The 26231-nt window shown below is 38.0% G+C and overlaps 3 protein-coding genes and 3 pseudogenes across 3 annotated transcripts; 2 read left to right on the forward strand and 4 right to left on the reverse strand.

Annotated features, from left to right (window-relative positions):
• Positions 1 to 1266, reverse strand: LOC149101138 (histamine H2 receptor-like; annotated as a pseudogene).
• Positions 1267 to 9030: 7764 nt separating this feature from the next.
• On the forward strand, positions 9031 to 9912 carry LOC149101139 (uncharacterized). Its single transcript, XM_089276347.1, has 2 exons — positions 9031 to 9553; positions 9703 to 9912. Exons 1-2 carry the CDS (start codon positions 9309 to 9311, stop codon positions 9857 to 9859), a joined length of 402 nt encoding a protein of 133 aa, XP_089132473.1. The 5' UTR covers positions 9031 to 9308; the 3' UTR covers positions 9860 to 9912.
• Positions 9913 to 10104: 192 nt separating this feature from the next.
• LOC110051506 (adenosine receptor A3-like) lies at positions 10105 to 14078 on the reverse strand. The gene is made up of 3 exons (XM_020757530.2): positions 13720 to 14078; positions 13517 to 13567; positions 10105 to 11951 (listed from the first exon to the last, which is right to left on the reverse strand). The coding sequence occupies exon 3, from the start codon at positions 11855 to 11857 to the stop codon at positions 10931 to 10933; it is 927 nt and encodes a 308-aa protein (XP_020613189.1). The 5' UTR covers positions 11858 to 11951; positions 13517 to 13567; positions 13720 to 14078; the 3' UTR covers positions 10105 to 10930.
• A 1725-nt stretch (positions 14079 to 15803) lies between these two features.
• On the forward strand, positions 15804 to 18227 carry LOC149101140 (uncharacterized; annotated as a pseudogene).
• A 949-nt stretch (positions 18228 to 19176) lies between these two features.
• On the reverse strand, positions 19177 to 20129 carry LOC149101141 (adenosine receptor A3-like; annotated as a pseudogene).
• A 3809-nt stretch (positions 20130 to 23938) lies between these two features.
• LOC149101142 (adenosine receptor A3-like) lies at positions 23939 to 25371 on the reverse strand. The gene has a single exon (XM_089276410.1). The coding sequence runs from the start codon at positions 24854 to 24856 to the stop codon at positions 23939 to 23941; it is 918 nt and encodes a 305-aa protein (XP_089132536.1). The 5' UTR covers positions 24857 to 25371.
• Positions 25372 to 26231: the final 860 nt, after the last annotated feature.

Below are 26231 nucleotides of genomic sequence, written 5' to 3' on the forward strand. Positions count from 1 at the left end.
TTTTTTTTTTTTTTTCATCTCTCTTAATCCTACGACATGTTCCATACAACAGGTACCATGATAAATGTATTGCTTTATTTTTTTCGCTATGGATCGGACATGATCTTATGGACTGAAACCATCGATTCCAAAAATTTTAGGAGAACAGGCTACATAACAAACGTCTTTACAGAAATGTTCATATATTTGTAGCGGCTCAGTGTTCACACTGTAATATCATGTTCATCGTCAAATGTCTCATTCCCTTATCGCACATCTTCTCAGCTCACCCTAATATTTTGTTCTTGTTCCTCATTAGCTATGACTCCAATCTGTCTCGGTCCAAAGATTTTCCTTTCAAGTTCCTCAGCTTGTGCAACGGCTTTTCTCGAGAGCAACTCAATGAAGGCAACGCGAAAATATCTTATTCTAACGGAGTAAATCAACGGATTTAATAACGAATTCAGTACCGGTATCAAAGGAAGAAGATAAATAGCAGTTTGTCCTCCATTTGCAGGGTTCTTGTTGGTAGTGGAAGCCAAAACGGCGAAGAAGATATTTATTGGAATAAAGCAAAGAAAAGAAGCCAGTAGAACAACAGTTGTCGTCCTTCGCTTCTAAGGAAATTTGGTTAGCAGCAATTTGTTTCTCGTTGCGGCGGACCTCCTTGTATACAACACAATTAAAATAAATCATTGCGGGAAAATAGAGAAAAACTGGCCCGACTATGAACACTACAAAGTTGCTTGAAAAATCTGTGTTAGTTTTGAAGACGTCTTGCATGGGAAGCAATAGGGCTATAACCCACGCCAGACCAGAAGCTATGATGATACGAACTTCAGTTACCTGGTTCTCATACGTGAAGGGGTGTCTAACCGCGACATAACGCTCTGCACTCAACAAAATTAAATGACAAACTGATGCCGTCAGAAATTTGCCAGTGAGAGTCATTGATACTTTGTCTAGGTTGCAGAATATGTTTCCTTGACCACTGACAAGATAACTTCCGTGTATGATATGAAAAGGCTGAACAAGTAGTCCCACCACGAGGTCAGTTGTGGCTAAACAGGCGAGTGCTATGTTAGATATAGTGCGAAGCTGTCGTTTGGCTTTCACTGCAACCATCACCAGGATATTGAGCAAAATTATGAAAGGACAGGTGAGAGCGTTCATGACCATTCTGGCGATGAATACAGCGCGAACATTAGAAGAAATATTTTCGGCATTTATAGGAAGAAATGCGAGACCACAACTAATTATTGTGCGGTTGATAGTGGCGAAATTCATCTTCCTTCGACTGACTGAGTGTGTAATAGTTTTCTTGCTCCGTGTTTTCAGATCACTTCTTATTTTAAGTGCACCTCTTAAATGAATTCAGTCCTTAATTTCCTTTACAATCTGATTACAGCAGGTGATGTTGATTCGGGATAATACTAAATTACGTACTTTAATACCAAATTACTTTATTACAATTCAACTCAACTTGCTATTACATTAGCATAATATTCTAAAATGCCAGGTAAGTCCTAATTTGAAATTGACGTAGCCGGATTTTAAGATTTCAGTAAGATCTTAAGATTTTAAGGTATTCAGTAAAGATAGCTTTGAATTCCAAAGGCAATGGTAAATAATGTTTTCAAAATCACCAGATATCATTATAAGAGGACTTAAGACCGGTAAGTGAACTACTGACGGGAATCCAGTAATTTACCGTCATTAACTATTCTATTTTCGCTTCAGTTTTCTTTTTCGTTACAAAAATGGCAAACAATAAGTTTTTGTTGCGTGGTGCTGATAATGTTTTCAGTTATTAATTTTGCTAACGTTCACGAGACTTGTTTCAAGTGCTGTTTCTTCCCAACCAACTTAGCGCTTTCGAAAAAAACAAAATCTATTTCTATATATGTACTGATATATATATATATATATTTAACTTTGTTTTGGCGTTAGCCATTTCTTACCTTTTGTTCTGGTGCTGAGTACCGCAGTGTCGGCACTCTGTTGCAACTGTACCGGATCTTTGTTTTATTTATTTTGATGGCCTGTTTCCCTTTGAGTTTAGTAAATATCCATCTCTCTTAATGTCTCTCTTGGGGCCGTGCGATGAAATAGCAACTTCAAAAAGAAAGACAAAAAACTAAACGAATCGTAATAACCAATACTAAAATTAATAAATACCTTTTCGTAATCGAGCAAACCTTTTTGTGGCACAATAGAACTCACCGTGTTAGAACCCTTTGTGTTTCGTTGGAAAGCAGGGTTTCCTTGACGAAGCTGCTGAACAGAATGTTTTTAATTCCTTATAGGATTTTATACAGCTTATTAATTTAGGAATGTCCAAACAGAATTAAATAAGAACAAAAACCTCTTGGATCGGCCATCTGCTACTCCATAAATTGATTTAAAGGTATGCATAAGAATCTTACTCTAAATTTGATAAGCAATGGGTAGCCAGTGAAGTTCCTAGAGAGCTGGCATTATGTATGAGTACTTGGACATGTTCATATTAAGTCTAACAACTGCATTTTGGACACGCTGTAGCTAAGAAATTTGTAGAAGTCCATACATTAAACTAACAATAGCTGAGTCGAGAAGTAATAAAGGCATGGACAATTGTACGCAGACTATTCTCAGATAGAAATTTCTTAAAGCGCACATGAAAAGATTTTACTTCCATTTTTGCTCTTTTTCCCTGAAAATAGGTTTATTAGGAATTATTTTTACGGGAAATAGCCATACGATCCCCTATTTCAAGATAAAACTGTAGTCAAGGAGCTGGGCACTTATCAAAGATCGTGACGTCATTCGCGTGTACGCTTCTGGAACATGGCTGTAAGCGGCGAAGACTTTACCTCGAGTACTTTCAAAGACGATCTGGACTCGGTACAGAGTATTGTGGAAGATTTAGGAACAGAAATGGGCAAGATAGCTCCTTATGAACGTGAGACGTTGGCGAGTTCCGATGACGATGGCGGAGGCCCCGAGGTGGACGAAGTCGACGAAGATGTAGCCTGCGAACATTTTCCCAGCTAGGACGGAAAAAAAAAAAAATTCGGCAAGCGCGAAATACGAAGATAATCTTAGTGCTGCTACGTTATAGTAACGATTTGATTAAAACATGCCTGTCAGTTCTTGGAATATGATAAGGGTTTTCTTTTTTCATCAGTAGGCTTAGTAAGACGATCTACAGTCAGCTGTGTGCGAAAGTTCAGTAATAAAACGATCTAAAATCATGCCACAAGTTATATATTTGAGCTATTGTAATCTCCATTTATTACTCAAAAGATGGGAATCCAGAGAGTGAGTGAGTAAATATTCAAGCTTTATATGCTCGTGAATTTGCTTAGAAACCATCCCATAATATAGGTCAGTTCCTTTTTTTAAGACTGTCATCATTTGCCCGCAAAAATTAAAAAAAAAAAAAAAAATAAAACAACAACAGAAAAAAAAAAAAAAACAACAAAAAAAAAAACCAGACAATGTTAGCAGAGGGGAAATAGCACTTAATATTACCAATAAATGAACTCGAACCATTTTCTATCTTATTATGTCTTTTTTAAATTTTATTGCAGATTACTCAGAGCTAAAGTCAGAGCGGAAAAATTTGACAACGCAAAAGGAACATTTACTCTCATAGAGTAATCACTATATTACCACGCAGCAACGATGAATGCTTCTGAAGATTTAAACCACACGACGAATCCAGAGTTTTATTGCACCAAAAGTCTTAACAAACATTTCTCTTGTTATTGCTGTTTCGCCATAGTATTAATCGGGTGGAAACTAAACTTGCACTGAACTGCAAACATCGTACAAATGACAAGCAAATAGCAAATGAATACAACAATAATAAGTGAAGGAAACCAGGCAAAAAGAAAGAAAACCATAACAAACGCGACTTACAGAAATTTCACCAGAATGATAAAGTAGGAATTGAACAGATCCTGGATATGTACGCGATGCAGAGTTTCAGTCTCGAACGGATTTGCAAGGTATTTTAAAATAACGAAACCGTAGCTCAAATTCCTATAGGTACACGCGCGAAAAATGTAAATTATTTGTCCCGTAGGTATATCATGATTTGCATAGGGAACGAAAACAATATAAAGCAACACAAGAATGTTACATATCTAAAGATCATTATTTTAGTATTGAAAGTTACTCTATCCGTAACTGCAATTCTGGGAAACTTTTTGATGATCCGTGCTCTTCAGAAGGAGTCGTCCCTTAATCCGCCATCAAAACTTCTCTTTTCTTGTCTTGTTTCTACGTTGGTATCCTTTTCAGCCGTGGATATTAACTATTGTCATGGAGCAAAATGTGCAAATGTATCACTCACTCTTTTGGCCGATAACATGGAGAGCCTGGGTACGAGTTTCTCGAAGACCTCCAAAATTGAGAGCGGCCATTTTGGTTCTTGTGTTTCGCTTGTGTAAATATGTAGTATTTTGCCTAGGGCTTTTGCTCACACGTAGATGAAAGCTGAGAGAGGTATTTATGACTGTGGTCATGTATCGGTTACAACAGCGCGGCCGGAGAGGTCAAAGAATTGTTACAAGTGAAAGGCAGGAAGTGAGATTTTGTTTACTAGACGTGACTCATAGCTTTTTTTTTTGCTCGGCTAGAGAATTTGGTGCTTTTCCACTCGCTTTCTCTCATTCTAGAGTCCAAGGTAAGCCTAAGGTAGCCTGTTAATTTCTGTATTGTATTTTTTTATGTACACATTGAAATTCTGGCGGTGCCAAACCCGTGATTTGATTATTTTGTATTTTCAAATAAGCTTACTTCAACCAAAAAATTCAAATTGCTTAATCTTTTAATTTTTTTGTTCTTCAAACTATATTTCTGCTGTATTCTATGCAGTTCAGTTCAGTTTTGCGAGAGAGATTTACTGTCCAGTCATGTCAAACACAAGCCATGTCAAACAAGCATAGTGGCTGGTGATGTACTTACAAAAATCAAAACTTGAAGTAGATATGAATTGAACTTGTCAACAATGGTTTTGAATATTTCTGCATTGCTCGTGAAATGAACACAAACAATTGCCAAGATAGGAATAAATTAATGTGATTTCCGTTTCGAAGAAAGAAAACTATTGCTATTTTTATTGTGTACATTAGAATCTGCAATACCCTTTTTATTTTGAATTACATCAAGCTGAGGAGCCTCCCTATAGTTGGCCCAAGGTGCACGTTTTATCAGGTGGGAGGCCATTGTTAATTTATCCACGAAAGGAGAAGTAATGGGTCTACTGTAGATATGTGAAAAGGGTTTCAAGCTCGAAGCTACATGTACATGTACAAAAACTTTTTTGGTAGAAGATGTAGCAGAGGATTTCATGGCAGAGTATCATTTCAACCAAACTTTTTCAAGTAGATCTTTCTGAGAGGGATGCTAAAACTGTTTGAAATGATTCTTAATTAAATATTTGAGGAAACATTTTTCTCTCTATTCCTATTTACCAGCTAGCTAAAATCATATTGTTCATGTTTGGGATATCTTTTTTTTTATTTATTCAACTTTGCTTGACTAATTAAAATACTTATATACATAAAATTTTTATTATTAGGCAGGGTGACCACTACAGCCTAGCCAATTACAGTGGATCGAACGCGTCCCACTAAAGTAAAATTGTGCAAAATATTCTGGGCATTCTCAAGCTGATTATCTTAAATTTATGAATGTCAAAACCATGTGACATACTTTCTGCATGATTGCAATACAACCTTTTATTAATACAACACTCAAATGTCAACTGAAGATGCACCACAACCAAATTACCTGGACCCAATTGCAAACTGCACTGGTGACTCACTAATATTATACATACGATAACCAACAACTCTGACTGGGTGTTAATTTGAGACAGGTGATTATGGTGAACCCTCATTTAATGGCTTCCTTGTGCAACAGTCTGTAGAAGCCAATTGACACCACATGTTCAAGTTAATATAATAATAATTATTTTCCAATGCCAATCAAAATTAATTAATATATTCCATTTTAAAATTTTTAAGCAGCTGTATAAACAGCCTGTAATTTGATTTTTATTGACTTGCCTAGTCACAGTACACATGTACTACTTGAGCATCAAAAAGGCTTTCAAAAAGTCATTTAGAAAATTACCAACTATAAAGTAATTATAGATGAAGTTAATATATGCAGGCAATGTATCCACGACTTCTTCATAGTTTCCTTTGATTAATACTATGGGTGTAATTTTTTGTGGAGTTTCATTGCAGACTCCTACTGCTATAAGTTTTGACAGACTTCTCGCCTTGTTGTTGGAGCTAAGATAAAGAGTATGGGTCTTTATTGTTGTCTTTTGGGTATTGTCCACGGGGCATTGCAGTTGTATCCTTATATAGGCTTCGTATCGCTGCACGCACTGGCTGCATCCTGCTGATATTTTGCGCAATAACCTCAATCATCTGTCACACGAAAATCTATCTTATACTTCGCCATCGCCAAGCTACAGCCCACGACCACGTGCGCCAAAGGGAGCCAAATGGACGAGGAGTTTCGCTAAGTATATCGCGATACAGAAAGACTGTGTCCAATGCACGTCGGGTTCCGATAACATTAGTGGCTTGTTATTTTCCATCTGGGATACTAGTACCTTTGTTTTCAATCACTGGAACACTCATGTAATTGCTTCATATCACTTGGTCAATATCATTGACGCTACTTTTTCTTTTCGACCTTGAATCCATTTTTCTATTGCTAGAAGCAGTGATGGACACGATCAGACAGTTGTGCTGTTTCTGGAATTAACAGCCTGTTTCTTAAACAATACTACAATATTAACTACTTATTAACCGAGTGAAGTCTTAACGGGAAAATCTCAGACCCTCAATACGGCAAGGCCGAGGTTTGAGATTTTTTCGTAAAGACCGAACGTTCCGAGGTTAATAAGTAGTTTATTATATGGCTCTTTACTTAGTTTTTGCAGGCCCGTAATCGGCCCGTGGGCATTACGCGAGAATAATGCCCTAGTATCAACCAATCAGAGAGCGCATAATATAATAATAATCCATAACGAGCCAACACAGAAAATACGGTCTGGATGGGGTTTTACGGATAGCTTAGTCCGGGTTAAAATTGTAATTGTCAAAACAAATAGGAATGATGCGATTTTTGGCAAAATGCACTGATAGCTGAGAAATGGAATGAAATTTTATCTGGTGGTGCAAAATTTAACCGATAAGTGAGATCCCATCATCATCATTTAGACTTTCAGAAAACTGATTAACAATGCAGTTAAATATTTTATCCGGTCTGTTTGAACACAATAAGTAAGTATAAGTGAGGCGTAAATGATGCGCAAAGCCTTCGAAATTGTTTACTTATTAGTCACGTGTTACATCAAAATTACATCAACCAAACGATGTTTTCTTTGTTTTTCAAATAAATGTCAAAACAGCGCCACAATTGATTTGAAAATCAGGAAATTTTTGGCATGGAAGAATTGTTATAAACTTGGCATAATGCCCAAATCTGAACTAAAGCAGAAATTTAAGCTTACAACGAGACATCAAATAAAATACCCATCAAATAAAAAAGAAATAAAAAAATTGACGTACTAAAATGCCTCTGATAGCATTCAGTAGGAGTTACCAAGTTTCAACAATATAGCTTTGGTGCCAATTTAATCAGAAAAGTTTAAAAATCAGCGCTAACACTATGTGATCTCGGTCTCCCAGGCTGAATGGGCTTAACATAGTTTTAATCTTACGAGGCCAAATTTTGCCCGATGATATATGTTTGAAACTCGAATGCATGGTACACATGTGCGAGATCTCTAAACTCTGAAGGGTGAGGAGTGTATAAAACAGTTTTTATTCGAGAGTTGAACGAGGTGAAAGGGGAAAGAAGGATGGGAAGAGAGTATGGAGGTATTCTAGCTGGGAGCAATTATGTTTTAACAATTAGGAACACAGAATAATAACGGTTGAGATAATAATACAATGAAATAGTTGCATTAACGGCTTGCTTTAATACTGATGTTATTAACTGGAACGCCGAAAAATATATTTACACAGGTAAGATCAAACTGCTTCCAAACACAGCAGTGAGAAGTTAAATACCTATTCATGAATTTGGCAATTTGGCCCGAACTAGTTTTTTCATTGTCGCTGATTAACAATATTTCCAATAAATAAATAGGTAAATAAATACATCGATAAATGTAAATAGAGCGGTTTTCATTTGAGTGTCGAAAGTAATTAGAATATTACTTTGGTTTTGGTTTTGGTTTTGGTTTTACTACGGTTTGAGATTGGCTGAGTAGTCTAATTGGTAAGTAATTGGTTTGGTTTTGGTTTTACAACACTCAATTGAAAACCGCTCTAAACAACTAAATGCTCTTTGTGCTTGTGATGGTGAGAATTTCCTACATTCTGCACTTATAATCCCATCAGACTTTTCGGATAATGTCTTTTTTTTTTTTTCGCCCTACCCACTGATGTATCTCCAAAAGAAGTAAATTAATATAGCAATCAAACTTGCATGGCATCTAAAGCATTCAGTCTTGTCTACGTTAGTGATAACCAAGTGTCAATAATTGCGTCATACTTTATGCTTTATATTTTTACGAGGTCATAATTCAGTCGAATTATCATATCCCTTTCTGGATTTCAAAAATTATTCAAATGTCAGAACGGCTCCAATGTTTTAAAAATTAAAGAATTTGAACTAAAATCTTTATAAACTCCAAAATGAATTAAGAACAGGTATCTACCCTCAAGAAAATCGCCGAAGTTCAGTAAAACACTCTCTGAGAACTTGGTTGCCAAAGAAACGGCACGTCACGTGACCAAACGTTTGACCTACAAAACTGTTCCCTGATAGCGTTAGGAACAGTGAAAAAATTCAACCATTATGTCTTGAATGCTCTTTAAGTTAAATAGTTTTAAATAAGCGCTGACACTCTGTCCTTTCTCTTTCGCCAAAGGCCAAAGAGGGTTAATCCTCGTGTGTACCTGTTTATGCAATTTTGAAAAGTTTCAATCTTTAAAGTGCCTATAACCCCAAAACATTTTTTTCGCCTAATCAAATCTCTGTATGGAATTGGGAAAAATGTCGCAAAAATTTTTGAATTCGGTTAAAACCCGAATTTTTTACGAATTTTTAAAGTTGGCGCTGTTAAGAGCACGACCGAGCATTCGGGAGAATGGGACTAGTGACGTCATTCCAGGCCATTGCCAGCGTCGCTCCAGTATAAACTCTCACGTTGTTTTGTGTGTGGGATAGAGTACTGAGGGTTAGTTTTTCGTCAAAAGAACTTTTATTTGACTCAACAAAAGTTTGAATATTCAAACGTACTTATAATGTCGTCCAGCGATTCTAGCTATGACTCTAGCTCGGACTCTGAGGCCGCAGAGGTCGAGGTCGAGTACGACTTAGAAGTCGAGGGTTCATCAAACCTGAGCGAACACGAAACCTCAGATGATGAACCAGATGCCTATGCGAATGAGCCGATGGCAGAAAATACATGTGCATTTCTCACCTTTCTCTCAGCTCGCTTGCTTTCTGGTTTACTTCCGCCCGAAACACAAGGCGCTTGGATCGTCGGGCAAACACAAATGCCAATTTCATCTTTCCGTAGTCTTCTTTGCATATTGACGTTTGTCAATCCAGGGAACATTACTTCGTAGTCCTCTTCTCGGAAATGCTTTGAGCACACTGCCGAGTACTTCGTGGGCTCCCAATGAGCACGCTTAGATTTTACGAAGTCAACCCATTGCTTTCTTCTTTTTCGCTTCTGCGGTTCATCAGCCCCTTCAAAAGGTATGGGATGAAGCGAAATACCTTCTGCCTTACTTGGCTTATTATTACAGCCGAAAACAACGCATTTATCTGGCATTTTCAAGATTTCTGACCTTCCGAAGCGAAGCAAACGCGGTTCCAAACAAGAAAGCGATCAATGGCCTGGAATGACATCACAAGTTTCGCTATACCCAGACCCTTTTCAGTGACTCTGTGACTCGGTCGTGTTTTGAAAAAGTGCCATTTTTCCGATCTTTAAAAAATCATAAAAAATCGCGGTTTGAACCGAATTAAAAAATTTTTGCGACATTTTTCCCAATTCCGTACAGAGATTTAATTAAGCGCAAAAAACTTTTTGGTGTTATAGGCACTTTAATAGATAACCTATTTCTGTCGCCTACAGGCTGATGGTATAATATTGTGAGATAATTTAGTTTTATCAACTGGGTTGATAATCATGTGTGAATTGGCCAACGTAAAGAGATTCGAGAAGCTCTTTACAGTGGCCAATTCATATTTATCAACTCAGTTGATAAAACCAAATTATCTTGTTATACTCCCCACCGACGCAGCACCACAGTTTCTTTAGAAACTTACCCCCTTACCTTTTCGACGTTTTACTACATCAGTAGGTTTCTTATAATTTAAACATACTTCTGGTCCAGAATATGATTCTGACTGCTTCCAATATTACATAATTATCATAAACATCAATTTTCTCGTAAGTAACAAAAACCTATAAACCACACCTCACTTGTCCTTAAACCCCCCCACTATTTGTCAGCCGATTTTCACCAAATTTTCAGCATATAATCTCAAAGATAAGCAAACAGCTACTCAAATTGACAAGTGCCTAGAGAAAATCCTCTTGACAAAGTTTTAAACAATCCGCGGGTGGAAGGGGGGGGGGCGGCATCCACTAACACAACTTTCTAACATTGATTACAATTCATTAATATCTTGCGTTACTTATTTACAAATAACATCTTATCATGCCTGAAGTTAACTAACTTTACTTTTCTATGTTATCTTGTCTAAAGTTTCACACAAATTGCTAACTGATATCGATAGCTGTATTTGGAGCAATTTTGATATCAGTCCAAAAGAAAAATGGTGTTTTCTTGACAGATAAATGACTCGATCTTGATAGCAGTCTGCCCTACCGTCTAGGGTTTCGAGACAGCTAACCCGGAAAACACTTCAAGTTCTTGATGGAGTCCTTAACTGCTCCCCTCACGTCTTTTATTTTCCAACAGTACAGGAATGGATTCAGCGTGGAGTTCAACAAAAGAAAGGTAATCGTTACAGCATGGGCTCGGTGAAGATTTGTTGAGTGTGACCCAAGCACGCCACGCAAGCCTGTTACAACAGCAAATGGTAGATAACAAACAAGTAAAGTCATTTGTACCCACAAAGCACTGGACACGGTCTTTCTGTATCGTGCTATATTCAGTGGAATTCGTGCTCCATTTGGTTTTCCTTGGGACGTATCAGACTTTACTTGAGCTTTGTGACGGTGAAGGGTAAGATAAATCTTTATGTAGCAAAATATGGAGGTTACTAGACATAATAGCATTATTATGGAAGCAATCGTTTCAGCTATGCGACGCTTGTAGAGCATTGCTATTGAAAAGCCAGTGCTAAGAAGCCAAAAAAAGATCACAAGGACCCATACTCGCCTCAAAGTTACCACTTGCCTGTATCTTAGCCTCAATATCAGGGCGAGAAGTCTGTCTACACTTATTGCCGATATTGTTAACAAAGATACTCCGGAGAAAATGAAGCCTATTGTATTTGAAAGTATGGTAGAATAGTAGCAAAGTTTGGAATGTTCTGGAGCGAAAATAAAGGTTACAAAAAGAGGATGTGAAATTAGGCCCACGCAGAAATCTGTGCTTGCGAGGCAACCAAAGAGAAGTTTTGATGGCGGATGAAGGGAAGAGACTTTTTGAAGCGCAACAAAAATCAGAACATTCCCCATTAAAGCAAGGATGGAAAGGAGAATATTCAATGCTGAAATAATTGTTCGATGTGTTTCCTTTAGGCTCTCCAAACAACGGAACTCTTGAATTGTCGTGCAATTTCCAATTTCAGTGAAATTCGGCATCATAATTATTCCCTTTTTTCTGTTATCAAAAACTTCTTATCTCCAGAGTCTTTTTCGAAGATTCCTACTTTAGATGACACAGCCTCATCTGCCTTTCCTGAAAACAAAAAACAAAACAAAACAAAACAAAAAAGTTTAAAGTTAAGTGCGGAAAGTAGCTTTCCTAGACAACTAACATTGAGCAGCCCTTAGTGAACGACCCAGGCATTTGCATCTCACTTATGTCACAGAATATGGACTCACGTATGTCAATATGCGAGTGATACTGAGTAAAAAGAAAGTAACCATTTCACTACGAGCAACAAACTATTCTTCAATCAGAACAGTGTCTTGGCGTTTCTATAATTCTGTTGTGGTTTCTGCCGTGGGCTAAAATTGCCATTTTTATCTGAGAGTTACAACTGCTTTTGCGCGTCGCTTAAAGAAAGACCAGTGAAGTTTGGAGAAGAAATTTGGAGAAAAATGATTCCTATGAGTTCGTTGTCAAGACAGAACACCTGCCACTTGGATAAAATGAGGTAAGAAACCCGGGCCGAACAAAACGAGTAAAGAGGAAGGATTGTTCCATGAAAACAACAAGACGGAACTCACCGCTAGCGACAAAGGCCCATCGTTCCACCAACCTATGGCCTCCAAAAGATTCTAAGTATAGTACTTGGGTAAAAGCTCACCTTACTGAGTTTCTAACAGTTTTCTCGTTTTCTTTCGGATTGGCGGTTGATCGATTTTAGTTGCTAGTTTCGCATTCGTTTTTTTTCCCCTTTCGCTGAAGAGAGTACTTTGTTGCTATTCAGTTTTCTTGTGCCGGAAACCTTTCTTTTGTATCTCAATTTTCCGTCATCGCAAATCAATATGAATGCAAAATAGTATTTTCCATCAAATTGCAATGGGTTATTTTTACTGCCTATCTTGTTCCAAGCTTGTGTTTCATTGGCCGACAGCATGACAGCGTCGATATTTTTTTTGATAAGGTGTGGTAAGCTTGCAAAAGTGTATGAGACAAAAACTCGGGCTTCAGTTTTGAATCAATATAATAGGGTATATTTCACTAAAATTGACCAAAATGTTCCTCGATTATCAATTCGCCGAAGTGTTTTGTTTTTGATATTTCAAATATGTCCTTACTTAGGCCTTTTCATGTCGCGAAGATCGGCCAAATAATATTATATCCGTCTAATTTAATATATCTTCTCTCATTAACCAGAAGGAATATCGAAAAAGCCTCACGCACTTTTTTTAGTCCTTCATCGGCTGATGGGCAAGATGCAGCTTGTTTTATCGTGAGTGCCAACGCGAATCCAGGCAACCGAGTTCAGCAACCATTGTCAGTTTTGCGTTTGAAGGCTTGCGCCCACTATCAATAACTGAAATCTTCAAAATAGTTATTTCTTCTGATTCTTCATTTGATTGGCTTTACGGTGATATATATTCTTGTATAGTTTTGTTAAAAGTGATACGAGTACAAGACATTTCTCAAAAGACCCCTTCTGAAGGTCTACGGTAACCTTAAGATTAAGATGCAAAACTTTATTTTCCCAAACTTCGTGTTTGCTAACAGTATTTTGCTGCTCCTAGTCGTTTTTAGCGACTCTACGTCGTACAGTATTATCATACAGAAGATGAAATCTTGAGTGAGTCGACATACATTATTGTTGTAGTTACCTTTTTTTCTTGATCCAGTTAACAGAGCTCTTCAACTGAACTTGGAGGCTGCTAAAGAATAATTTTCAAAATAAGATGAACACAGCAAACAAACATAATTGAAACATGTACATGTAAGTTTTTTTCCCGACAAATTCAGGCTGTAGCAGGCAAAGAGAGTCCACAATGTACCACATTTCCATTCTGTTTTTTCAACTGCCTACCTGAGCGATGGGTACAAAATAAAGTGATCTGATCTTCTGGAGGCCTCTTTCAGTAAAATACAGTCTTCTCAACTTTGAGGAATATGAAAATTTCACAAATGCTGCTTATGATTAAACTTCAGTAGCTGAAAGCGTTTCAATTTACGTTGATCCCTGTCGCTTGAAGTAAGATTAATTGTCATAATTTGATGTTCGATTTTCGTGGGCTAAAAAGAATTGAACATATATGTTGACCAATGGCTCTTTTTTGATTACTGAAAAAGACGTCCCCAATGTCAAGTTCCTGAGGTACTGATAAAAACAAAACTCCGAGTAGAGAGCGTATAAACTTTCACTAACAGGAAATCGAACTCGCGGCCCTTGGTGGTCCTGATTACTTTAGGTTGAGACATTTTCGTCGACATTTCCGTGGATCTATCTCATGCGGCTTTAAACCAATGTCATCAAATGTCAGCTTGATGATTCCATTTCCGTAAAGAGTCATCAACGAACTTTGAGCTAATAAATATATCACCTGCGTTATCATTTACATGCAACTATTCAGTCCAATTAAAACTATCTGTTTCGGGCAAAGATATTTGTAAGACATAGTTTCTTTGCAAAGTCGAGGAGAGAGGAAAATTGCTGTACAGGGATGACATAAAGAAAGTCATCTCTATCACCGCCAGACAAACATGAAGCCACTGGTAGTCTAGCTGTTTTAATTAAATTTTCTAAAATTGTTTTCCAAAGTATTCATTTGAAGCACTACTTGAAATTCAAATTCAGATTCAGTTTCATCCCTCAGTTCATTTTACTGTGTATATTTTTATCACGATGAGACTGGTACACAGATAATAACCCTATGTCACAGCAATGAAGCACCTGCTGGTGAGGAAAATGAGAGTCCATATAACTTGCATTGATACTTTCCAACCAACCAGAAGGCAGTAAGGAAACTACAGCTTCTTACAGCTGTTTGCTTACTGTGTACTGCCAGACCCCATAGTTAAGAAAACCTGGCATCGAATACAGTTATTCAACTTGTTACAGATTTTAATTGAATCTTTTTAACGGCTACGCACAACTTCTGAAAGTCTGGATATGCTTGGCGGGATTTTAATTATCGGTTAAATTTTAGGTGATAATATAGGGGCGCTTTCCATTTGACCAAACATTCCGGTGTGAATTTCCGGAAATTTTCTGGGGCGAATGGAACAGAATTTTCCAGAGTGGTAAACGAGCCGCGCAGGTTTGTTCGCTTTTCAGTGGAATTTTTCAATGACTTCGAGGCTTAAATCGCAAATATAGAAGTAAACGGAACACTGATAAGTCGAAATGTGACTTTGTACAGAACACAAAAGCGCCAAAAAATCGTAATTGCTGAAGGGACTACATTTAGAGGACGTTACTCTCTTGAACAGAACAGTAATAGCAGATAATTACTTGGTATTTCTAAAATAAATCGCAAATAGTACATAAAAGTTTAGTTGTGTGTTCTTTTTGTTTGCTAGGGAGAAAAATAGTCTTCAGGGCTTTTACAGATATTGACAACTGAATGAAACAAACAATGGACGATCTTATCCTGCTTCCATATTAACAGAATCGCGAGGGAAAAGTGAATGATAGTAAATACGGAGGATTGTAAATATTGATGTAATTAACAAACACCATGCCGAGTCTCACCAACTAAAAGAAATAAGTGGAAAATATTTTTTATTACTGCTTTACGTTTATATCCAACCCCAGCTATCTTTTCTCAGAGTATAGCCTTTATCTTCTTTTGTATACAGGACAAGTAATATTTTCGACGTCCACGTAGGGGCCAAACCACCCCCCAAATGTTTCGTCAGTTCTTGGGTATTTCACATTATTTCACATTACTTAAAAAGTATTGACTGTTTCTACACCAAACTTGGCAGATGAACAGGAGACCTATTGCCAATTATATTTACGTGAAAAATGTCAGTAAATGTCAAAGTTGTGACGTCACAGTGATGACGTCATGTTTTTTGCCACTTTTGAAGTTTTTAATATGCATATTATTTACAATGTGTTCGAAAGAGCACATCAAGGGGAGTTGAAACCTGAAAAAATTTTGTCCATATTAGGCTTTGGTAGATTGTGCTAGCATAATTTTTAGCATAATTTAGAAAAACGAGCATAATTTAAAGCTTTTATTTCAGTTTAGCACTGCTAGCATAATCCGAGCTTTTATGCCTTGAAAACAAAAAAAAACCCATCATAGTTCTAGAATAATTCAGTTTGTACTTCACTTCTGTATTGTTATTGGAAAATATCGAGGTCTGGAAGACTCTAGTTAGGTCACCCCGTACATATCTGAGAGGCTGAGACTCTCCTCAGGCCACCACGCTTATGGCTCGGCGGCTCGGCCCCTCAGGCCTTAGATCAAAGATGGCGTCGTCCTCGAGTACATCCACTGATTCCACTCCCAGCACTTCCAGCACTCCCAGTGCCGTACCGAGAGCTTCAATCTCTAGAGAACGTGTTCCTAAAAGTAATACTGGAAAGTACAAGGAAAGAGGTAACTCAGATCCAAAGAACATGAGTCTTCGTGATCGAATCGAAGAATTTCCAGAGGAAAATTTGTGTCTTCGAGGTGGAAAACTGTTTTGCAATGGGTGTAAGGAGATATTGAGCCCTAAAAAGAGCATTCTCAAAAACCACTTTGCTTCCAAAAAACATGCCGCAGGCAAAGAGAAGTTAAAAGTGACAAAAAAGCGAGATCAAACGATCGAAGAAGCACTTCGTAAAGAAAAACACAACAAGGATAGCACCTTGCCAGTCGAGGAGAGAGCATACCGTTTACAGGTGGTAGAGGAGTTTCTTAAGGCTGGAATACCCATACGTAAGATGGACAAACTTCGAAGCTTCTTGAAAGGCAAGGCTATCGGCTGAGTCACAGTTCGAACATGATGGATTACGTAACGATAATATACAAGCAGGAGATTGAGAGAATTAAAGCAGAAATTCGCCAAGGAGTATCAACAAGGGACGTATCTGTCATTTATGATGGCAGCACGAGACAGGGTGAAGCGATCGTGATCCTGGTCCGTTTTGTCGATGATGATTGGAATATCGTTCAACGACTGATCAGAATCAATATTTGTGCCAAGGCAGTGAATGGTGACCAGCTTGCTCAAGTGCTCAACGAGTGTTTAAGTATCGAGTACGGTGTGAGAGGAGAATCTCTGATAGCTGCAATGAGAGATGGGGCCAGCGTAAACCAAGCTGCGTTAAATCGCATCCAGTTTATATTCCCTAAGACATTCAATGTTGTTTGCTTCTCTCACACTCTGGACAATGTCGGTAATCATTTTGTTATCCCCAATCTGACAGAGTTTGGCAATCTGTGGATCCGCTTATTTTCGCAAAGCCACAAAGCGGGACTAATGTGGAAGGAACTGACTGGACGTAAGCCGAAAAGTTACTCCGAAACTCGCTGGTGGTCCCGATGGGAAGTGTACAAACAGCTTATGGAACAATTTGGTGATGTACAACGATTTATAGATGACATGGTTAGAGAGAAGGTTGCTCCTCAGACCTCGCGTCAGTTGGCTGATTTCTTCGCAGATCTGAATAAGGTGATCAGTCTCAAGCTTGAACTAGCAGCACTCATTGATGTTGGCGAAGTATTTGTTAAGGCCACTTACGTTTTAGAGGGCGATGGCCCTCTTGTTTTGTCATGCTTTGAGACATTACAAGGAGTTTGCAATGCATGTCAGAATGTACATTTACCCAATGTCCATGCCGTAGCTGTAGCTATGGTCGACGCTGATCCCGCACAGAATGTTGCAGCATTGGAACAGGAGGCCAAAAGGAGTGTCCAGCCTGCAATTGAGTGGTTTTTGCGTAAATTTAATGTGGAATTGCACGACACGTTGAGCACATTCAAGGCTGCACGAATAATGTGTCCGGTAACTGTGCAGTGGCTGCGGCCGACACCAGCAAATGTGGAGGCTCTACGGCAGTTTCCGTTCTTGGACAGTAACGATGTAATTAATGACCTCGTTACGGAAATGCCCAACTATCTTGCCGCCGCACAAGACGTCATAATGGCATGCGAAGAAGATAAAGTGAAGTGGTGGAGGCAACAATCTGATAACCTACCCCATTGGTCTTCTGCAGTTATGAAGGTTCTGCTGGTGCAGCCCTCGTCTGCAGCCGCTGAACGAGTATTCTCTATTATTAACTCATCGTTCAATGATTCACAAGAGCATGCTCTCGTGGACTATTTACAGGCTTGTGTAATGCTTCAGTACAATAACCGATAACAGAGAGATTAACAACATGCATAGTTGTCTTTATACTAAACTGAGGGCTTTGCCTGGATGGCGTCTAAAACAAGTATATACAAGTAACTTTCTGACCCGGATTCAGAACCCAGAAATGGTTGATTTGGATATCATTTGGCTTTTCGAGGTGCGCACATGCGTATTTGCCATGCTGAAGACTGTAAGACTGGAAGGTGGACTGTCTGAATGTTCATTAAAGTCAAAATTGATAGAGTTAAGCTACTGGCGATCTTTATTTTCCTTAAAATCCAAGTAGCATAACTTCGGTGACAGAGAGCATAATTTTCAGAAAGTAGCATAATTTTGGCATAATTTCTAAAAAATATGAGCACTGCTAAAAGCATAATAAGCTTTTTTTTCGAGCACAATCTACCAAAGCCTAGTCCATATCACAAAAATTAAATGAAATATGGCATTTTTAAATATGAAAAATAATTCTGCAAAATATGTGGTCCCCCCCTTGAGAAAAATCCCCAAATTGGAGCCGTAATTTTGTTCTAGCAAATGTAGTTATGTTGCACATGTGATGTGCCAGATGACTAAAGCAAAAATAAAGAAGAAAATCGGAATAAAAATTTATCTCTAGTGTTATTGCGTTAAAATTAGTTTTGTTACGTCATAACCGGTGACGTCACCCGTTTTTTTACCGTTAATACCATCCTAACAAAGCCGAAAATCAAATTTCTAAAACCATACGAGCTTTCTATTTTTCTAGATTATTAGCCCTCCTAGAATAAAACTGAAAAAAATAAACCAGAGATACTGACTTAAGAAAGACAGTATGGTTAAGCAAATTCCGGGGGGGACAACAAAAAAATATTTAACTTACCATATCTCGAAAAATAATCATGATAGCTAAAAACAGTTTCCGGCATTTTACTCCTCAAGTCAAGGCCTTACCAATGACATAATCTTTTTATCAGATTTTACAAAAAATTATAGCACGTTTCGGTGACGTCATCAATTATGACGTCATAATCTGACATTTTGTCACAATTTCCAAATTGAAATAAACTGGAGAACAAAGAAAGCTCATCTGCCAAACTTGGTTCAGAAATATATAAACCAAGCAAATATAGCCTTCAAGAAACATTAGGGGGGTGGTTTGGCCCCTACGTGTCACTCGAGAACTTTGGTTTTTTCTTAACAGATGAATGAGTTGATGTCAAAAAAATGCCAGGGCTTCGCATGCACGATAGAGTTAAGAGGAAAAGCCAATCTTTTGCCTGATCGTGTTCTTTACTGCTTGCTTCATTTCTTTCATCTTCCAACAGTACAGGAATGGATTCAAGGTAGAGTTAAACATAACAAGAGTTAATGTACCATCTAGTGTAAAAGGGAGAGGTCTGTCAATAACTAATGAAGCTGCCACTGCACCAAAGGGAAGATAACAAGCCACTAATGACATCTGCACCCATATCGCACTGGACACTGTTCTTCTGTATCGTGTTATATTCAAGGGAATTTCTCCTCCGTTCGGTTGTCCTTGGTGAATATGCTGTTGTTCTTGAGCTTGGTAGTGGCGAAGTATGCGATAGATTTTCATGTAACAGCAAGCTGAGACTATTATACACAGGATCACCTCTACAGACAAGATGCTAAGGCGATAAAGAGGGATGTAATACAATATTACGGCATTTGCAATGTTGAGAAGCCAAATTGTAACCGCAAAAACCCATACTCTCCTCAAGGTTATTACTTGTCTGTATCTTAACCCCAACAAAACGGCGAGTAATCTGTCCATACTTATTGCAGTCAGTGTCATCAAAGAAACTCCACAAAAAACTGTACATGTGAAATTAAAAAGTAGTAAAGAATAGTAGCAATGCTTGGAGCATTTTGAGGACAAGAGATAGTTAACTTAAAGAGGCTGCGCAACGAGACCCACACAGAGATCGGTGCTCGCAAGGCAACCTCGCAGCAGTTTTGATGGCGGATGAAGGAATGACGCCTTTGGAAGAACAGCGATGATCAGAGCGTTCCTAATAAACGCGGTGATGGAAAGAAGAATGTTAATCGCTGAAACAGTGATGTTTGGCTTTTTTCGGTAAGACTCGACGAGAAATAAAACTCTTCAATTCTAGTTAGGTTTCTGTTGTGAGTTAAATTTAACATTTTGTTCTTAGCGATGAATGTTATACGTACTGTCTTTTTGTTAGTTAAACCAAAAGTGTTCTGAAAATCCTCTGTTCAAATATTACTTTGCCTCTCGAGATTTCTTTGCCTCTTTGCCTCTCGTGACACCGTTTTAGATTATTTTCGCTGAAAGAAAAGAAAATATAATAAGTTGTAGCAACTGTTTTTCCATCATCAGTAAATGTCGTTATTTTTGTCTTTAAAGGTTGTTTCTTGGTCTCTGTGGTAAGAATATAATGACATTTTGCCTTGAGCAGATGTTCCCACGGATCGTGCAGGTGAGAGGCTTGTCATGTTGATACGAATCGAACGCAAAGTTAACCCAGATAGTGATGATTTTTACAAGGCTTTCTGAAACGTTTAAATACTACACTTATCTTTATTCACCTAGTCTTAACTTTAATAAGTTGTTTTGTTCGATCACTAACAAGTTGTACATGTGGTTAAAAAATTTGGCGTGCGTCGATCAGTACGAAACATCAAATCATTGAAACTTCTCGCATTTATCGCTAAAAGAAGATGAATTTAGCAACGGGAAAACAATGTTTCATCTCAAGCAAGGCCAAGACATTGTATTTGTTAGTAATCCATTGACGGAAATAATAGCTCTGGCTATACTATGCAGAAAATAAAAAGTCAGTTGCGCAGTCGAAAACCACTTTGGCTTGAACGAAATCATTTTTAAATGTGTACTTACCTTTAAAATAGTCCAAACTGTTTAGGTAAACTATTCTTTCCAGACCTGGGTTGAATCTCCCGGTTCAACAAGGACCTCCTGTGTCATTAATGTAAAAAAAAAAAAAAAATGGAGTTTAAACTTGGCAATATCTTATTGAACACCTTCAAACTGTGAGGAAATCTTGAATTTGAATGCCCACACTACTGTGTGTCTTTTATATAGACCAAGTTCGTTCTTTTAATTTAAAATGGTCTATGCGATTCCCTGCTGTTTTTCCAACGAGGTTTAGGCTTCTATGTCACGTTTCTATTTTCATGTACATTTTGAGTCAAATCAAATGATACTAGTTTCCGGTAAAAAAACAAAAAACAAAAGGGATCCCGTTTTTTGGAAATTTGGGAAGGAGAAAATGGAAGGGACAGTCGGCTCCATCACAACGTACTGAGGACAGTCGGTTCTATAAGTACTTTAATAGTATTTAGATGGAAATTCAGGTTCAATTTCACACATCAACTTGGTCCACTTGATCATGGTGAAACCGGTATACAAACAACAATCCTTTTTAACAGCAACAAAACACCTGCTGGTGTTAAAAATGAGACTTGATACTTGCTTTAAATTAAATATTTTATTATCTTTTTTAACCAAACAGAATGTACTCGGAAAACCAGAGCGAAATAAATTGTTTTTACCGCTTGACTTGTGCATATATAATTACTTTGTGTGTTTTGTTAGACCCAATAGTTCAGGCGGAAACCCAGCTTTGAATTCCGTTATTCAAGTAATTGTAACAAGACACCAATGCTACCCGAAAATGCTGTGTACTTGCACCGTTTTTCTGTTTCACGAGAAATTCAGTCGAAGCCTTGTCCATTTGCTCAGTGATGCCAAAGAGTAAGATCTATAGATCACGTTTTGTGCAACAGAAGGCTGAGCTAGTGCTGTACAAGATGATAGCACCAAGTACGCTAAATGCCTGCAGCGATACGAAAACTAAGAAGAAGGATAAAGAAGGATAAAGTTGTATTGCCCGCGGAAAATAACCAAAACAAAAAACAACAACCATCTAGACCTATGCTCTTTGTGTTTATCTTAGCCCCAACAACAAGGCGAGAAGTCAGTCTACACTTATAGCAGTAAATTAGGCCCATAGTATTTGAAAAGATACCAACGTAGAAACAGCGTTGAGAGGGCTCTAGAGACACAATAAGGAAAACATAGAGAAGCGATGTGATAAGACCCACACAGAGATCGGTGCTTGCAAGACAAGAAAAAGAAGTTTTCATGGTGAATGAAGATACAATACATGTACCTTGTGTTAGGCAGCAAAGATAAAAAAGTTTCTCACAAATGTAGTGATGGAAAGGGAGACGTTAAATGGTAAAATAATCATCTTTAGATGAGGGTCGTAATAGCTGTCGAGCAATAAAACTTTTGATTTGTCGTGTAATTTAAACCTTTAGTAAAATCGTTCATTTCAATCATTATAGTACAGTGATTCTTCAACGATAATAAACGTTCCTTTTGTGTTTTGAAACTTCCGTGCAGGAGGTTTTCTAAAGCCTTAGTGTTAGAGGGCTCTTTAAGCGCTATTCTATTACCTCTTTTTCGGTAGGGTACTGCACGTGTTACTAACAATGAGGATCTTTTTGCACTGAGAACTGCAATCTTTATGAGATTTTGAAATTTGTAATCATCGCGTTTTCCATCTTCAATCAATAAAATCTCCATTTTCGTCTGTAAAACCTGTTCTGATGTAATTATGATTTTTAACTGATGTTCACACCTTTCTATCGGGTAGGTCAAGTCTCAAGATGATACGAGTCAAAAGTACTGTTAAGTGCAGTCCATAGTGATCATGATGGTTTCTTCGGGGCTTTTGCGAAAAGATGAAATGCAGTACTAATATTCACTTGCCTCTCTCGAGCTTCAAGAAATTGTCTTCTCCAATTAATCCCAGATCAGTTTTGGTTGACGACATCTGGCGTGTATCGATAAGTTATAAACACTAAATTACTGAGACATCGCTTATTACATATTGTTTCCACTCATTTATTGATTGTAGCCTCGGCGTCAGGGTTGGATTTAGGAACCCGAAGACAAGGTTACATCTCAAGCGAGGCCAAGACGTTGTATTTCTCAGTAATGCAGCTTTTAAGCCATATCAAACAGAATTAGCTAAACCAAACAGAATATAAAAAGACACCTCCGTCATTTCAAAGCAATATGGTTGAAGCAAAATTGTTTTTCTTGTATTTACCTTTAAAATACTCGAAAATATTAAGTGTGAACTAAGATTGTTCCCAGTATTCACCCGGTCTAGCAGTGATTTAAAACCTTGTGATATCTCTAGAGCCATAGACGTAAGAAATCGTTTTGAAGCTTGAAAAATCTGATTGACACATTTGCTTTGCAAATTCGGGAAGAAGAAAGTGGATTACATAAGGGCAGTAGGCTCTATCACAATCATACAAAATAGGCACTGGTGGTCTAGTTGTTTTGATTAAATTTCGTAAACTTTTTCTAAGTGTTTCACTAGCATCCATATCAAATTCTTATTTAGATGCAAGTTCAGATTCAATTTCATCTCTCTACCCTGTGTACTTTTATCATGGTGAAACCGGTACACAAATAGTAACCCTATTTAACATTTGAAAATGCACCTGCTGATGGCGGAAATGAGCCTTGATACTAGCAATGATAATTATTTTTTTCTAACCAAACAGTACGCAGTCAGAAAACTACAGCGAGATAAATTGGTTCTGCTCTGCAAGTCCCGTTAGTCAAGAAAACGGACATTAAACACAGTTGTTCAACTTCTCACAGATTTAGACTGCACTTTTTTTAACGGCCAAGCACATTTTCTATAGGTCTGGATAGGGTTGATGGGATCTCAGTTATCAATTCAATTGTCGGTGATTTTTCTGCTACCATGCAGATAAAATGTTATCCCATTTCTCGGCTATCAGTAAAATTGTAAAAACGCGTAATTTCGCATCTGAAAATGACAATTTTCATGTTTATCCGACGAAGCCCTATCCGGAACTTAGTATCTGGTGTTGGCTGATTAAATAAATAAATAAATAAATGATAGCCTTGGCTACGACGATTAATTACAAAAACAACACACTTGTGTGATCGTGTCCTTCACTGCTTGTTTCATTTCCCTTATCTTCCAACAATAGAGGAATGGATTTAGGGTCGAGTTCAACATAATAAGAGTTAGTCGGGGATGCCACGCGAGGTTGGGGAGAGGGCCATAGAAAGACATTACGGCTGCTACTGCAGCAAATGGGAGACAACAAGCCACCAATGTAATCTGCACCCACAATGCCGTTGATACTGTCTTTCTGTATCTTGCTATCTTCAGTGCATTTTGTCCCCCTTTCTGCTGTCCTTGATGAACATTGTGCTGTAGATGAGCTTGGTTTTGGCGAAGTACACGATAAATCTTCGTGTAGCAGTAGGTCGACACTATTATACACAGATTCACCTCTATAGCAAAGATGCTATAGGCTATACGAAGATTGTAAATTGATATCACAGCATTCTTTGTGTTGTAAAGCCAAACGGTGACCACGATGACCCATACCCTCCTCAAAGTTACCACCTGTCTGTACTGAAGCCCTAACGTCAGGGCGAGAAGTCGGTCCACACTTATTGCAGTCAATGTCATCAAAGATACTGAACAAAAGATTGCAGAAGTCGAATTAAAAAGGAGCCCTGAATAATAACAATGTTTGGAGTATTCAGAGGACAATAGGAGGATAATATAAAGAGGCTGCGCAAGGAGGCCCACACAAAGATCGGTGCTAGCAAGGCAACCCAAAAACAGTTTTAATGGCGGATAAAGGGACGACACCTTTGGAAGAACAGTGATGATCAGAACATTCCCCAGAAACGCGGTGATGCAAAGAGGAGTATTAATTGCTGAAGTAGTGATCTTTGGCTTTGGTTCGGTAAGAGTCGATGAGCAATGAAACTGTTCAGTTGCAGGTTGGTTTCTAATTTCAGTGAGGTTCTGCATTTTTTTCCTCGGAAATGATTGCTACTAGTGTCTTCTTTCTAGGTAAACAAGAGCCTTTCTTAAATCTTTGGAGTTTTCTGGGAAAGTCCTCGATCTGTGCAAACTGATATTCCTTGGCCTCGCGAGACACTTCCAAGACTTTGCTATTCCCTCGACCTCTACGTCTCATGAAAACGTTTAGCTCGATATTTTTTCTCCTGAAAAAAAAAAAAAGAAAGAAAAACAAACAAACAAAGTACAATAAACTGCGACAAATGGCTATTTTTCTCAAGAGTTGACGAATGCAAACTCTGACTAACACGGATTTGCAAACCTAAAAGCCGAAGAAAAACGTCATTTGTATAGCACGCTAATCGGCTTGAATCAAACACAACCTTAAATTGCTTCCAGCTCGCTTTGATTTCCCAGTGCAGGTGAGTTCCTATAACTAGTATGTTCCGTCGATGGCAGAGTAAATACTGGAAAGACCGTTTCTACAACGTCATTTACAAACGTATGATGTGGGGAAAAAAAAAAAAAAAGAGTTTCTTTGGAGCGCAGCGCTACCATTTAGCGAGAGATCCTTTATGTTAGCGCAACATGTACTTTTAGAGGATATTGCTGCTAAGATTTAGCGCTTCCTAAAGTGACATACCAATTATTACAAACTTTACAGCCAACGTGGGAGGGAAGGTAATCTTGCTGTTTTACAAGGATACCACTTTCGTAGCTTGGTTTAAAATGATTACATCTTTAATGCCTATTATTTCCTGGCGGCATTGAAGTTTTGCTAAAATTAGTTTTGCTAAAATTAGTGTGTAGGTCTGATGGTTAAATGTTCATTGTCAGATTTTATGCCCTTTTATTCTTCATCCTTGCACGAATTTCCAAAATGCGTATCTTTCGCGTTTCCAACTTCCATCAATTTCGACATGTTCGTCTTTAAAAGTTGTTCCTACCTTGATCAGATACTTTGATTAGCTTGATCAGATGTTTCCATCCTTCTGTTGTTTCTGCGGGCACTGAGGTCACATGCTTGTTATGATGGTCACGAATCGACAGTGCAGACAACAATGTCAGTGCACAAAGCCTGACAGTGATGGTTATTTCGACGTTTACTGAAGGAACGGGAAATTGCTTTAGTGTGTGTATCCGTTTGAAATGGTCCCGTAAATGTTAAGCTAGCGTGGACTAATATTGTCCCCAGTGTTGTATTCTTCCGGTCCAGCAGTCCTTAAAACCCTTGTGATACCTTCTGTGTCGTTAATGTAAGTTATGGATTTTATTTTGGCAATAGCTAAGTTAAAGACTTCAGACAGTGAGGAAATCTTGAATCTGAATGCGTTAACTACTGTGCAAATTTTATTTTGTTTACGTTCGTTGATATTAGATTGTT

Source organism: Orbicella faveolata, unplaced genomic scaffold, assembly GCF_042242905.1.
Source record: "Orbicella faveolata isolate gen_17 unplaced genomic scaffold, um_ofav_v1 contig_4, whole genome shotgun sequence".
Taxonomy (NCBI): Eukaryota; Metazoa; Cnidaria; class Anthozoa; order Scleractinia; family Merulinidae; genus Orbicella; species Orbicella faveolata.

Excerpts from the sequence above, each read along its gene's own strand:
- LOC149101139 (XM_089276347.1), top strand. The coding sequence starts at position 9,309 with ATGTCGTCCAGCGATTCTAGCTATGACTCTAGCTCGGACTCTGAGGCC. Across the intron at positions 9,554-9,702 it reads CAAGGCGCTTGGATCGTCGG|ATTTTACGAAGTCAACCCAT; the intron begins GCAAACACAAAT and ends GAGCACGCTTAG.
- LOC110051506 (XM_020757530.2), bottom strand. The coding sequence starts at position 11,857 with ATGATGCCGAATTTCACTGAAATTGGAAATTGCACGACAATTCAAGAG.
- LOC149101142 (XM_089276410.1), bottom strand. The coding sequence starts at position 24,856 with ATGCAGAACCTCACTGAAATTAGAAACCAACCTGCAACTGAACAGTTT.